Source organism: Solenopsis invicta, chromosome 5 (genome assembly GCF_016802725.1).
Source record: "Solenopsis invicta isolate M01_SB chromosome 5, UNIL_Sinv_3.0, whole genome shotgun sequence".
Lineage (NCBI taxonomy): Eukaryota > Metazoa > Arthropoda > Insecta > Hymenoptera > Formicidae > Solenopsis > Solenopsis invicta.
In genome coordinates, this window is record NC_052668.1 from 938,711 (window position 1) to 953,973 (window position 15,263).

At 30.5% G+C, this 15,263-nt stretch overlaps 1 protein-coding gene across 8 annotated transcripts in view; it reads right to left on the reverse strand.

Moving 5' to 3' along the window:
* Positions 1-891: 891 nt before the first annotated feature.
* Positions 892-15,263, reverse strand: part of LOC105202915 (potassium voltage-gated channel subfamily KQT member 1) — a 91,270-nt gene continuing 76,898 nt past the window's right edge. For all 8 annotated transcript variants that reach the window (XM_039449670.1, XM_039449664.1, XM_039449663.1 and 5 more), the window contains 2 exons: positions 13,985-14,107; positions 892-7,579 (listed from right to left, as the gene is read on the reverse strand). In XM_039449670.1, the coding sequence (XP_039305604.1) occupies positions 7,478-7,579; positions 13,985-14,107 (225 nt within the window). In that variant the 3' untranslated portion in view covers positions 892-7,477. The remainder of the gene's footprint in view (positions 7,580-13,984; positions 14,108-15,263) is intronic.

Below are 15,263 nucleotides of genomic sequence, written 5' to 3' on the forward strand. Positions count from 1 at the left end.
AAAAAGATCAATAGTCATAGTGCAGATTTTAGTGCTCAAATATTATTTCATATGTGATTTCATACATACTTTCTTGTTTTTCAAATTGTGCGCCGTTAGTTTCGGTCTTGAAACGTAATTCTTTAATCGACTCAAAATAATAATATCACAATATTAAATTGATGATCATTTTAATAATGTTGATGTTTGCAATTATTATATTTATAAGATTTTCCTCACTCCAAAACTTTATTATTTAACATTTAATTTTTCAATTAATTTCCCCAACTCTGTGTTTATATATGATTATATATGGACCATTTTTTTCCCAAACGTCTTTCTACATTTTTGATTTATACACTATACACTATACAGGATCGATCGCCTTTTCCCAAGTCGTATATACAATAATGAATCGGCATGATAATTATCGAAATAATTTATGTAACGATACTAGAACGCGAGGTTATAGAATATCACTGATTTTTACGTAACTATAAACGGAATTCATCAACTTATTTTACATACTTCGTTGACTAAATTGTTTACATCGAGAATCATTATTATGTAATTCGCGAAAAGAAATTCGATTTTTATGTAAGCGCCACGTCAATGACGTTTATTGATTATTTCTACTTCTATAATGATAACCACCTCTATCTATTCATGATTGTATAGTACTTAAATTTCTTTATCGTGCACGTGCTCTTTTTCTTAACGGTACTCGCTAAGTCTCTTTACATGCGCGCAAAGAATTTCCCATTATCTATTTAAGCCGCTTGAAAAAGTGAAGTTGACGAAGAATAAAAGTGGAAATTTGGAAAGTCATGGTCGTTTCCCGAAATTCAAAGATAACAAAATTAATAAAGTTACACAGTAAAAAATTTTGTATTAAATTTAACGCATTTCATCTGTCCCAGAAAGTTCATCCAAATTTTTATATTAATTCAATACAAGATAAATATGTTAGAGAGTCGCAAATACCATGTAAGAGATTAACACAGAAAATATAATACTTTGATAAAATTTGGAAACAAGTTGTGGAAAAGCATGTTTCTTCAGCAAGAGTAACTCGTTATTCATAATACGTTGACGTACAGGTATACCTCTACTAACGATAGAGTTACACTAAAAAAAAAAGAGTTTAATTTCAAGATATTAAAATGTATGGTTTCTGTTTTCGTTTTTAGATACTTAAAAATAATTTAGTTTTAAACGGTATTTATATTTAAAATGCAAAAACATTTAAAAATGAAATCTTTAACAGCTTTTAATGATTTAAATCTAAACACCATTTAAAATTAAAACAATTTTAAGTGTACATTTCAAAATTTTGGTTATAAATCGAGTTTGTCGTAAGTTGAATAGCATTTTTATTCCATTTGAATAAAATATTAAAATAATTACTTTATTATTACTAATAATTATGGTTTCCTAGGAAATGACAAATTTTTTTACGATTATAATTCTTAATGCACTTGTTATTTTAAATTTATTATAAATAATTGGACATTATAATATATGTTTGATATTATAGAATATTTAGATTAAACGTAGATAAACAAATAATGTATTTAAAAAGAATTGCTATTGTTTTTTAAAAACATAACCCTTAATATAATAATAATGTTATAAAATTATTTAATTTGGATTACTCGTTAGTAAGTGCTTAATCAATTTCGTTATAATCTACTAATTAATTTTTAGTCAATAGTCGCAAATCCGGAAACTCGTAAGTAGGGAGTATCTGTACATTTTATTCATTTATCTTAAAATTTATGTTTCAAAAATTACGTTATTTTTATGTTACTTGTTCATTTACTATAATAAGTAAATTGTTATTTTAACGTTTAAGAAACGTTGAATATCAATTTAAAACGAAATATTTGAACATCGTCGCATTGTGTAAATTAATAATCGGATATGTCGAAAATTTAACATGAAAATTTGAACATGGATCTGTTTCAACGCAAAAAAGATATTTTTTTACTGCGTATCAATATGAAACGATTAGCAGATAAATGAGAAGGTCTTAGTCACTGCGCCGTCGTGCGTACCGCGAAAGCTACAAGTTGCATCGCATCGATATTCTCTATATATCTATCATTTATAATCTATATGTTACCGCAAGTTTTTGTTACTCGATCGTGTTAAGGTGGAATAAGTTAAGTGAGAGGCACCGTAGATTGTGCTCATACGCACGTATAGGCTAAAGCGTGTTTTACAGAGTATTTTGCTTACATTTTTTTTTTTTCCAGTGCACTTTCTTCGCATATTTTTCGATGAGATATACGCTTATAATAAACTGATAGTCAAATCGTCGCGAGAATCAGTCCCGTAAAAAGTGATCAAGTTTCACGGAGCGGGCCGTGTAAAAATGTCAAAAGTGCTAATTGTTATCAAAATCGGAGGAGTATTCATCTCTCGAGTATCCATTGTGATTGTCGAAAAATAGAGGAACGCTTATGTTTGGTCGAGAAAACGTCAAGTTTCGTATACAGTATTTACTTTTTAAGTGGTACGACCGTTTAATTCTGTTTACTTTTCAAAATCATCGACTCTTGACTATCATTTTATTATAATCGATAGAAGTTGTGCTTGATTCAAGAACAATTGAGCATTCGACGTAGGTAATAAATTATTTTGTACAGTTCTTACATACACATATGTATACCCGGCATGAAAAATACGAATGGGAACTGGCACGACACAAGACAAATTAAACGGTATAAAAACAAGTGTGGGGACAGGCACTGAAGTATAATAATACTGGAATGCGCACAGCCAAACAATCCTTTGTTAAAAAGTGATTCGAGAGCGTCGTTCGCCTGATAGACTGCAGTGAGAATCATACGATCTCGTGAAAACCCAACGAACACCCAGCAAATACATATTACATAGAAACTTGTGTCCGGATTGTATTAAAAAAGAGATGAAGTTGTTACTGAAGATTATCTTCGCCGAATCACGAAACTGGCACTCCTGTCAGATTGGAAGTTCCCTTTTCCCCTTTAAATACACATTTTGTTGTTATCATAAGGTTTTTTTTTGAGCAGATAAAAAGTTTAGGGAAATTTTTGTCCTTTCCAGAAAAATTTCCCGTGATAATGATAATTAAGAAAACAAATTTGGTGGAAAATCCCTCAAATCCTCTGACTCGTGCGCGTTCCAGTATTATTATAAATGTACGTATTTCAGTAGAGACAAGTTGTAACTTGGTTCGCGCGCGTAAAAACCAAATAGACGCACAATATGCACGTAACACCGAGTGTGCTTGATCGGCTTAAACACGTGTATGTACAGCTGAATTGATCGGCTCAAATCAAGCACCACGTCCATTGCAGCAGTAAAGTGTGGTGTTTTGGTTCAAGAGAAAGTCTTGTAAAATGTGTATAATTTTGGACCCTACACCTATATGTATATATTTATATATATATTTATATACCTACGTATATACATATATATAATATATATGTATGCATATAATATATGTCTCTCTGTGTGATTAAAAATACTCTTAGAAGCCGCTCGTTTTAAGAAAGTCGCCCTAACTCTACTCTCACTGTATATATGTACATAATAATATGTATATAAGAGGTGATAGATATATAAAGTGCGATAGATCCGCCTAGATAAAGAACGATCTCCCACCCGCGAAAGACTGGCCGTACTTTAATCGATCGACGCGAAAAGCCGCCAGTCGTGAAGCGACGCGAACCTGCCCCAGAACTTATTAACGTCGTATTGCCTGCTTATAGATCTTTGGCAGTCGAGAAATCATAAAGAATTGCGACTAACATTCGTATCAGTTCGATCCTCATTCGATCGTTCTCACTTAAGTCATCTTTGTTCAATCTAATTTAACGAAAAACTATTAGATTGCTTATCTTTGAGAGTTCTGTGCCGCATCGCGGTTTGTGGCTTCAAGAAGAGGATGTATACATCTAGACGGGTTTAGAGTCCCTAAAATAAGAGTCTAGACATACTATCTAGTTCGATAAAGTATGGCGTTGCATTAAACAAAAACTGTGGTAACGTGTATTTACGTGTGTAGATATTGTGATATAAAAACAACATTAATAATTAAATCAAATAAGTTATAATGTTATATAAAATAAAGTAAGATATGTATGTAGAAAAAAAATATTATAATATAAAAGATATAACGCATGCTCATAAAAATCACAATTCCTAACCTTTAATATTGTATTTAATGTTCATTATAAGTTACATAAATTTTGTAGGAAATACCTGGCTGCTGTGTACCTAATTGTTCTAATTGTACGGAGAAAGGTTTTTTTGATAAAAAATTTCCCGTCATACGAGACTTGGAAGGCACTATGGATAGAAAATATAGCTAAATTGCCATTATTAAATAATATTACCTTAATTATTAATTTTTAATCATAATTTTTAAAATTATATTGTTCGTATTTTTGTATTTTTATATTTTTACACAAATAAAACAGTTAAAAACAATTAAAATCAGAAAACATAGCGTAAATATGCCATTATTAAATAATATTAACTTAATTATTAATTTTTAATCATAATTTTTAAAATGCTATTCTTTGTATTTTTGTATTTTTATATTTTTACACAAATAAAACAGTTAAAAACAAATTTGTATCCCTATTGTTTTACTTATCATTTGAATAATACCGCGAGCAAAGTATTAATTCGAGATACTTTATTGGTTCCGCCATATTTTGTCGGCACTAATAGGATGGATGACAAGACTGTCCAGACTCTTACTTTAGAAACTCTAGACAGGCCTAGGATCTAACTTTTGGGGGAAAATGAAAAGAGATAGTGAAGTAATGTTTATTCCATTATAAAGATTATATTTTTTTTCTAATTGATATTTAAATTTTACTAAAAAATCGTGTAAAATAGCTATTCGATCGCTATACAAGTTCTTTTAAATCGTGTTTTCAAAAAATCGTTTGTATTTTAAAAACGACACGTAACCAATGAATTTACAATTTCACATAATTTTCTTTAAACACCAAAAGCTGAAATTAGTGTTTAACAGAAGATTTTTTTAACAAAGCTTTAACGATTGCTGTCGCAATAAAAAAAAAAAGCAGTAAAATTTATAATAAAAAAGCGCTTTAACTACCTATTTTGTTCAAATTTCAATATTTCAAATAATGATCATGTCGAGCACAGAATTGAGAATAGTGTTTATAACTTTCTGAAAAAATAAATTGAAGGAAGCCATGTTTTTTTTCTGTTCTCTTTTCTAAACAAATATGACAGCGTGTGATAATGACGGATTTTATTGATGCATTACATACGTATTAGAGTTCTTAGATGTAAAAGAAACTTGAAACCACTGACGTGTAAAAAATAATAAAAACGTCATTATCTTAAAAGAAAAAAAAACCGAAAAAAATATGGTAAGAAAAATCTGGAAATGACCTTTTTTTTTTAAATTTCCAAGAACTTTTTCAGACTAGAAATTTTATTTTATTTTGTTATTTTCAATTTATTATTATTGTACGTTTTGCTTGTAATTAATGAAAAATGCAGTATTTTTCCTTTGTTTTTATTCAGTATTGCGTTATTTATATTAAGCAGATTATATTTTACTCCCAACCATGGCAAAACTGTAACTTACTTCTATAAAGTAGTAATTATTTCCACAGAGTAACTTTTCCAATTCCGGTCAAGTACTAGATGTATGTTTAAACTTTACAAGGCTTGTACCATTTTGCTTTTTGATGAATCCCGTGGGAGTAATAGTGCCCATGTAAACATCATTTTTTTTTAAACATGACGTAAAGGGCGACGCAATTTTAACTTGTTTCTTAATAAAATTTAATTACCAAATGAAAAAAAGTTTGATATTTATAATAAACACGTCTCTGTCTCTTTTCATTTTTCCACAGAAAATTCATAAAGCTAGGAGTTGTTTTGATCCGTCTAAATGTATATATATTCCCATTAATTCTAAATAAGAAAACTTTAAGGTTTGTTCGCGTCGCATGCTCCAAGAGCACTTGGATCGCTTGGATCACTTTTGTCACCAATCACAGCATTAGTTCTATCCAGTGATCCAAGTGCTCTTGGAGCATGCGACGCGAACAAACCTTTATAATGTTGTGAGTCGCGCGGATTCAAGATCGCGTGATGCACGTCTCCGACTCTTATAATGTTCCGTAAGTAATGTACATATAAAATATAAATTGTACTTGTATGCGAGAGTGACGCGCCGCCACGCGCGATATATATACACATCCCTTTCGTCTCATCTCCGAATACCTGTGTCCTTATAATTCGTTTAAATTTTCATTTTCACGCGTGTATCGAAGACTAATATATATTACGGACACGTACATATTGCATATCGCGGATTTCACGAAACAGCACGGAGCACCTAAGTTCTACTTTAGACGTAATTCTCTTCAGGAACAGGCGCTGCAGGCAAGTGCGATCGGGCAATGCCGCAAAAGAAGAAAGAGAAAAGAGGATGGAGAATTTGTACAATGCGAGCTTGAAGCGGGCTTATCTCGAAGTATCTACATTTGTGCTAGGCCGAAGAATTAAGTCGGGATACAAATGAATCAAGAGAGCTTGCGCTGGCGAAATCGAAACTGGAAAAACACTCCGCGAGTGACGGAGTAAAACTATGGGTTCTACTTTCGCGGGGGCGCCACTTCCGTGTTCGAGGATCGAGAAGAAAACGGCGGAACCCACAATTTCGTGAAGTCGCGAGCCCTGCAGAATCGTTGGAATCTTTTCGGGACCGTCGACGAGCGGTTCCGCCGTTTGACGAACGAACGATCAGCCGATCGACGGAACGACCAGCATGGGTTTAATTAAAATCTGCTCTAGGAAGTTCAGTGTTGATTATTGTTTCCTCCTTATTACTTCTAGTTGGCCCGAGTGATGTTCCCATTGGCATTTATCCATTTTCTTTCGGCGAAATGAAAAGACGGAACGGAGTCGAGATCCTTTCTTTCCTCTCGACGACAGGGTCAACCTCCACGGGATCAAGAAGAGCGCGAAGGGATACGTCATTAATCGACCCTCGCGCTCTCTGTCTTCGATATCGCCAGCGATTATCCTGTGATATTTTGTTTTTATTTACGAAATGTCATCACAACGACGATCTTCGTAATTTTCCGGCGATTTCTGTAATCCCATTGCGCACACAACGCCGCAATAGAATTACAAAGATCGCCGGAGTTGCCAGTACTAGTGGCGATATATCTTCGATGCCACGAAACCCAGCCACGTCTCCCGATTCAGCAGTCTCTCTCTTGAGGGTCGAGTGGGGTCGAGCAGTCCCAAACATGTCCGGAAAGTACAAATATTATAGCGTTTGTTACATGTTCGAGACATCAATATCGGACGCGTGCCATCATCTTCCACGTTAAGAACCCTCGCTGAACATATTCTGCGTCACTGTAGTTATGGTAACGCGAGGCAGGATCTGTGGGACCGTGGCTGCTTGTAAAGCGAATTGCACGAGCTCGCCGGGAGTTCTATGTTACACGTCGTCCTCTATACTGCGTAGGGGTATCTGTTGCTTATGCGCTACCGCGTTCAGCACGTACACCAATTGATCCAGCTTCTTGTCCATCACCGACAGCTGAAAGCAGAGTATTTTACATTCCGATTCCGATCTTGAATATTTGTTCTAGGAGTGGCAAGTAAAAACGGGTATTTTTTTATTTGTATTTTTTGAGTTGCTAAATCTGGTTCTGACGTTCACAAATTTATAATTTGTCGGGAAAGTAAAATTAGCACATGAAGATATTAAATATCTATCACGAATAGATCTTTTATTACATTTTACCATATATGGGTGATGATAAAACTCGAGATAACTCTTGATAATCTGTCAAATATTAAAAGTAAGAAAAATTCTACTTAATAAAAATTACGTATCATTGTAAAATGTTTTAAGGCCAAATTTTTACAACTTGAAATAAAATTTTCATATATAGAAGAATAGCGACGTACTACTTTATTTATTGATTTTATTTCCTAAACAAAACCTAAACTTTAAAAATATAAAAACAAATTAAAAAGTGTCATTTATCAGATGATGTAATAGTTTTTATAAAATTGTTTCGAATTTTTTACTAATTAAGTTTTTTGTAACGTGTGTAAAAATGAACGTCTGGTGCAAAAGAAATGAGCTCCAAAACCAATATAGTAGACAGTATTAATGCTGAAATTTCCTTTTTTCTCCCTTTCATATGTGTTATCTAGACAAAATATTACAAGTTGGTGTATATGACAATTCTTAGAAGCCTTTTATTTCAATGCGTGAAACAATTTGTTGATTTATATAAATATCTTACCTGCTCCGCAAAACGCAACATGTAAGGCGATAATGTACAAACATTAGATTAGGTTAGGTTAGGTCACTAACTTAATGGATAGTTCTAATATGCTGTATATTTTATTTTACCCTGTATAGTTTTTACTATTTTACAGTTACCTTATCAACAGTAGCAGTTTACACTATAGGCTGATTTTATCTTTAAAATCAGTTTATAAAAAAAATAAAGAAGAGAAAAATAAAACGGTTTTAGAACGCTACAAATATGTAAAATGATATAATATTATAGTATTATTGTTTAAACTGTGCAATGTGCAAAAGAAATTTGTGTAAATTTTATTTTTGTTTTTAAAGAATTGGTTTTTAACAGGTTTTATATAGAAAAAAGCCAAGAATATAAATGGATTTTGACTTTTTTAATATTTAAGCAGAGGTTTCCAATATTAATAAAGTACAATGTTTAGTTTCAGAGAAATAAGAAAGTGTCGCTTTAAGAGATGAGACCCATGCTAATACTGGCTAATACTTTCTTCTAGCAGTAAAAACCATTTCATATTTATGTTAAAAGCACTCCTTGTTAAAATTTTTGTATTAAATTCTTAACGTATCAAGTGCTAATTTAATATAATGTGATTATATTATTTAATATTTTGTGTTAAATTGGTAGTTTAACACATTTTTTAGTGTTACAATAACACAATTTATAAACAAATAATGTAAAAATAATGTAATTTTAATATAACAATTAAAAAAAAATAAAATAAAATGTACGTATCAACATATTATAAATGTTAATTTTAATAAAAAAATATATTTTTACATTCCATGCTGTCATCTTTAATAGTTCAATTTTTGCTTAATAAAAAAATTGAAAAAATTATTAATATCTATTAAAAACAACAATATTATCAACGGAATTATTTTTGAAATCTTGACTATGGCATTTAACATTATTATTTATTATTGTAAGCTTTTGGCAACATGTAATAAGTACGATTACACTTTTTCTCAAAAAAACTAGCCTTCTATTATTTGAAGCTATAAAGGTCTTTTTTATGCATAAAAAAGGTTATAACTTTTTTTATTGCAACATCAAATTGCGAATTTTGCCGATTCTGCTTCATATTTGGACACGTACAAAAACAATGAAAAATGTTTTGGATCAATTGTGAAATCATATTTTGGATTGTTGGAAGAATGTACCAAAACTTTTTTAGATTTTTTAAAGCTTAAAAACTCTTTCAAAAACATTATCAGGCACCTATCACGGAGTTGGAATAGGAAAGCAGCAAAAAATAAACATTGGATCACGGAGACAGCTTCGTATGCTAATTTTTTAATAAAATTTTTTAAAAGTCAGAATCAGAATTAGTGTCTTAAAAAGTGCAAGGAAATGTATCCTTTTGCTTTGCCATTCCGAGTGCTGAAATCGGTGTATTTTACTTTACTCATTGTTCTTTTTGTCGTGATTAAATTTTATATTTTAATTTAAGTAAAGAATTTATTCGAAAATTATGAAGAAAAGACCTTTTCTACAATTTCCTTAATTAAATTTCTTGATTTATTTATTTAAATTTTTAATCAGGTAAATCAAAACATAAAAATTGAAAATAAATTAGCATAATTTATATAACTGACTATACTTTCAATATAAGGTCGAATGATATTTTAAGTAATTAATTCCAATGTTAGTTTTTTTCATATAAGCCAATGACAAAAGTAATTCTACTCGTATTTTTCGTCGTTCATATTTTTCTTCTTTCGGGTTAGGAAAATCTGGGAATTGAGAGAATAATTAATAGAAAGAAATCTACGCAAATTTTCCGTAAGAGAACAACGAGGACAGAAAAATTCGAAAAAAATCATTTAATAAAGATTGCGCAGATGTGAATATAATTCTGTCTATTCTATAACCCCAACATAAATAAAAAAATTAATTTGCACTTCTTTCTAACTTTATATTTTAAAAATGTACGTTCAATAAAAAATAGCTTTTTTTCCGAATTAAAAGGATTTATGAAATAAAATATAATTCTGGTCCTCGAAATTACAATACTGAGAAATTTGAGATTAAAGTTGAAACAGAAAGCAATTTTAGCATACTTAATTATGTCACAACTATAGCGTGTAGGAAAGATTTTATTCTATTTTAATAAAGTTAAGCCCGTTATAAGAACTTTCAATTCTCAGAAAGAGTTGTGAAGATGAAAATTAATACGATTTTCTTGATTAAATATTCAATCTACTACCTAGTGAAACAAAGCCATGGAGAAAAATAATTTACCGAATCATAAGTAAAAAAAGTAATATAAGGGGTCAAAAGTATTATTAAGGGTTAGCAAATTATTAAACACAAGTCCAAAATTAGAGAATAAGTAGAATTAATTAATTAGAGAGAAACAATCAATTTATAAAATATTTTCCAATAATTTATTCAAGCTTAAAAAGATTTCAAGTTGCTGAATACAAATTTAATACAACCTAATGATAGTTTTATCGATATGATGAAACTTATGTACTGATTAACAAAATTAAAAATATTTTAGATTTTTTTCAAAAATTTATAGGAAGAAAGATTTTCAAGTATACATATTAATATGCATATTAAATATGAATTCTAAATTATATAGAGGTTAACGATAATGTCTGACGAAATCAAATGTTCAATAAATTGTCTATAGGAATTAATACGGTTTAATTCAGAACTCTCTTGTAATAAATTCAATATTTGATCGCGAGACACTTATTAATTTTAATCTTCACAATGAATTTCTTTCAAAGATTGAAAATTCTAATAATACATTTAATTTTAAGAGGAGTAAAGCTTTTCTAGCGTTGACCATTTACTTTAACAGCAGTATGGAAAATTAAATTGTATAGAAAGTTTTGTTCCTTTTTAAAACTTGAATTTCAAACTAAAAAATTACATTGTATGACATAATATTTCCGTGATCAAATAGCAATCAGCAATAAAGATTAAAAAGTCATAAAAAGTATTTTTTTTCTACGGAATTGTTTTGGATTATATTTATTTGCATGTCTTTTATTATAACGATGTAGAAGGCTGATAATAAATTTGTAAATGAGTAAAGTGTCACTAATACCAATATAAGTTTCCTAAAGCGGCACCTCTTTCTTTCTCGGAAATTAAACATTGCATTTTATTAATACTAATAAAATCTGCTTCTTGTTAGATAATTGAAGAAATAAAAACCCACAATTCATATATCCGTAGCTCTTTTCTAAATAAAATCTGTTACAAACAAATTTTTTTTAAAAGCGAGAATAAAATGTTCACAATTTTCTTTTGCAAATTATGTAGTTTAAACTATAGTAACTATAATATTGGGTAATATAATATTAGATCATTTTACATGTTTGCAGCGTTCTAAAATTGTTTTAATTATACTTTATTGTTTCTTATTATTCTTATAATACAATTTTAAGAATAAAATCAGAGTGAGTATAAGCCGGCACATTTATCGATATGACCGATTATAAGTAGAAGCTGTATGAAATAGGAAAAAGGTACATCATTATCTATTCATTGCTTAATAACGTAGTTTAATCTTTATATATTATCGCTATATATTACGTCTTGCAGCATAAAATATTTGTATAAATTGACAAAAAGCATTTTACGTCTAATTATAAGTAAGAAGCTTCTGACAATCCTCATATACGTACATTAACTTGAAAATATTTTGTATTTTAATTGACTCATATAAAACTCAATCATTACAATATTACTTATACAATTATTATATCATCTGATAGAAAATGCTTCCTAATTTGTATTAATGTTTCTGAGCTTATATTTTTAGATTTTTGTTTAAGAAATAAGGTAAATGTACTCTTTATGGCCTGCTACCCGATATGGTTTACTTGCTCGCTGTTTCTAAGTAGATACATAATGAATTGAACAAATAACGCTAGTATGTCGTACAGGCTATCAACATGACTCGTTTGCAACAGTTGACTGTAGTTTGTGTATTTCGTTGTTCACAATGAGGTCAAAAGTAGAATTGTTTGGATTATGTTTCTCATGATCCAATATTTTGTTGGAAAGTTACTGCTTTCTATAATCAAATGATAATTATTAATCTCTACACTCCATATTATCGTAGCTTTATATTTATACTTTACAAAACTGTATTTAATATTTTCATCCTGCTTATAACCAAAAAAAAAGGGAAACTCTTTGCAAGATAGAACTAATATGGTCTAGATCAATAATAAATACAAACACACATCGATTATAATACTTTTTTTGGTACTTTTATGACTTCAGATTATAAATTTTTAATCCCTCTACTAAATTCCGGTTCATTAGTCATGGTTTTAAGGGAGAAAAGTTAAGATGAGTTAATTGCTTAAATTTTAACGGATTGTTGACGAAAATATTTCTTTGTTTACGTTAATGCATTAATATATATGGATTCGTTCTTACATTAATATGTCAATTAATAAACTTATGTTATGTAACATTGGATCACTTTATTTTCCTTTTTTCTACAACTTGATGTGAAAAATAGGAAAATATAATTAGGTCATGTTGAGTAGATACGTACCCAGTACGATTTAAACAGCATTCTTTCTAAAAATCTTCACTATGTCCACGTAAATATTTGAAATTTTCCTATGTTTTAAATTATTGTTTAGAAATGTTTCTTACTTTGAATCTGGCCACCAGTTTTTAATTTTAGATTCGGCAAAAAATTAGAAAAAAAACGCTTAGTGGGCTGTAGAGTGCAGTTATCTTGTAATTTACCTTATAATCTAAAAGTAGAAATGTGCGAATTAAGCATTTATGAAATCGATTGGAAACAAATTAAATCTTTGATAATATGTTCGAAATCGAATTAAATCAAATCTAAAATTTTCACATCAAATTAAATCGAATTGAATTTCTTTGATTCGAATCAAATTCGAATCAGATTTTTCTAAATTTATATAGCAATTTAAATGTTATAAAGTATTTTTAATGACGTTGAGGATCTTTTTTTAATAGACAAAAAAATTAATTGCAAGAATTTTAGAAAATAATTACAAAATATAATGTATTGATAAGTTAAAGTTTATAATAGATACTATGTAGATAATAAGTGTAAAAGTATTGTATTGATAGATGTGAATGTTAAATATACACCATACAATGTTACTATCGAAGCTAGTACTTTATTAGAAAAATAAAATATAGATTTTTTTTTTATTTTACTTTAAATTCTATAAAATCACGACAAACATATGAAATGTTGAAACAAATTTACGAAGACGATTGTCTTTTGCGTATACAAAATTTTACATAGTTTATCTAAGATTTAGAAAAATTTTAGAAATCGACAATCAAGCATGAAAATTGATACACGCGGGAGATATAAATGAAACAAAATATGCGACCAATTTGAAATCAAATCGGCAATTCGATAGTTCGAAATTCTCTAATTTCAAATCAAACGCACTATAATTCGATTAAAACTCGAACTATTCGCATCTATCTGAAAGCAAAGTGATATATCGGGATCGACGACTTTCCTTTAATTGTTAAAAAGTATGGATTCAGGGTTAGGATTTGGCAGTATTTAATTATGCGCTCCCCAAATACGAAGGTAGATTCGTATACACGCGTTAAGATACGCAATCGGGAACTAGGGCACTTATATATTCATAAAAGGAACATTACGGTAATTAAAGGGAAAGACGCACCTGCTGCTCCACACGGTATAAACGCGCGCCAATCGTCATGGGTTTTACGTTGCCTGCCCGGTCGATTCCCGCCAGGTAGCTCCCAGGTTTACCCAGGGTCTGATCCAATCTCCTCTGCAACTCCTGCGGACAAATCGAACGTGCAATCAACCGCCCCGTAAATCTACACGGCGAGGTTACCCCGAAAAACGCGACGGTCGACGAGCGGCGCAGACGTGAAAAGAGAAATCGTTATTTGCTGTTAATATTTCATATTGTTAATTAATATTGCTTTACACCCTCGACCGTCGGCCCCTCGTTTCTCTCATAGTGCCTGTGACCCAGCGCGATTTTGCAGTTAAAATAACGGAGCGAGTTTGCGAAATTATCGCAAATTCTTGACTCGCATGAAACAGATGATAGCGAAATTAGAGGTAAAAGACGAAATTTCGAGGGAGGAATTTACGACGGTGCTATAATTAGGCGATGCGCGAATGAGTCCTAGTTGCGCTTAAACCAGCGCGCAGCGGTTTGAAATTTCGTCGACGGGACTCGCTGCGAAACACCGGAGCTCGAGAGTGTTATCGATCTCCTCGATACATAATAGAATCCTGTATTCGTTCGCGAAGCACCAAAGCTTCTTTGGCAAACAAAAGACACAGAGTGTGCTTACAGAAGTAGAGCTTATCGTGATTGACGTTTCGTCTTTGCTGACTTTTTAACGTCAACGAATTATCGTGCAATAATTTGGAAAAATATTTCGATACAAATGCCTTTAAGATTTTGCAAATAATTTATACGTTAACGAAAACTTTTGCAAACCATTCTCGGTTCAAGCTGTTTAAAAAATGTCAAAAAATAATAATTGATCTTCTAAAACTCAAGAGCGAGAATATTCTCTTAATGAATATATGTATATATATATACTCCGAAAGCGTCCTCAGAGAGCATCTTGAGAGAAATTTGAGAAGAAAATTATAATAATAGTAACAAAAAAAGAAAATTATTCACAAGCCGATTTTATTACAATTTTATCGAAATAGCAAAATACAATATTTTTTTATTAGATGAGTAAGCGTTTAGATTTAATAACACAATTTTATTTGGTTACTCGGTTTATTTAATAAATTTAATGAATTAATCGACGTAGTAACCAACGATTAATTATTTATACATCTACAAATAGTTTTAAAGTCAGTAACAAAATTTTCGTTATTCATACTAAACATTTCTCTCATTGTCAGTGCTGAACGAGGAGAAAAGCGTCGAAATTCACGTGTTATTAATGACCCAGATTTGC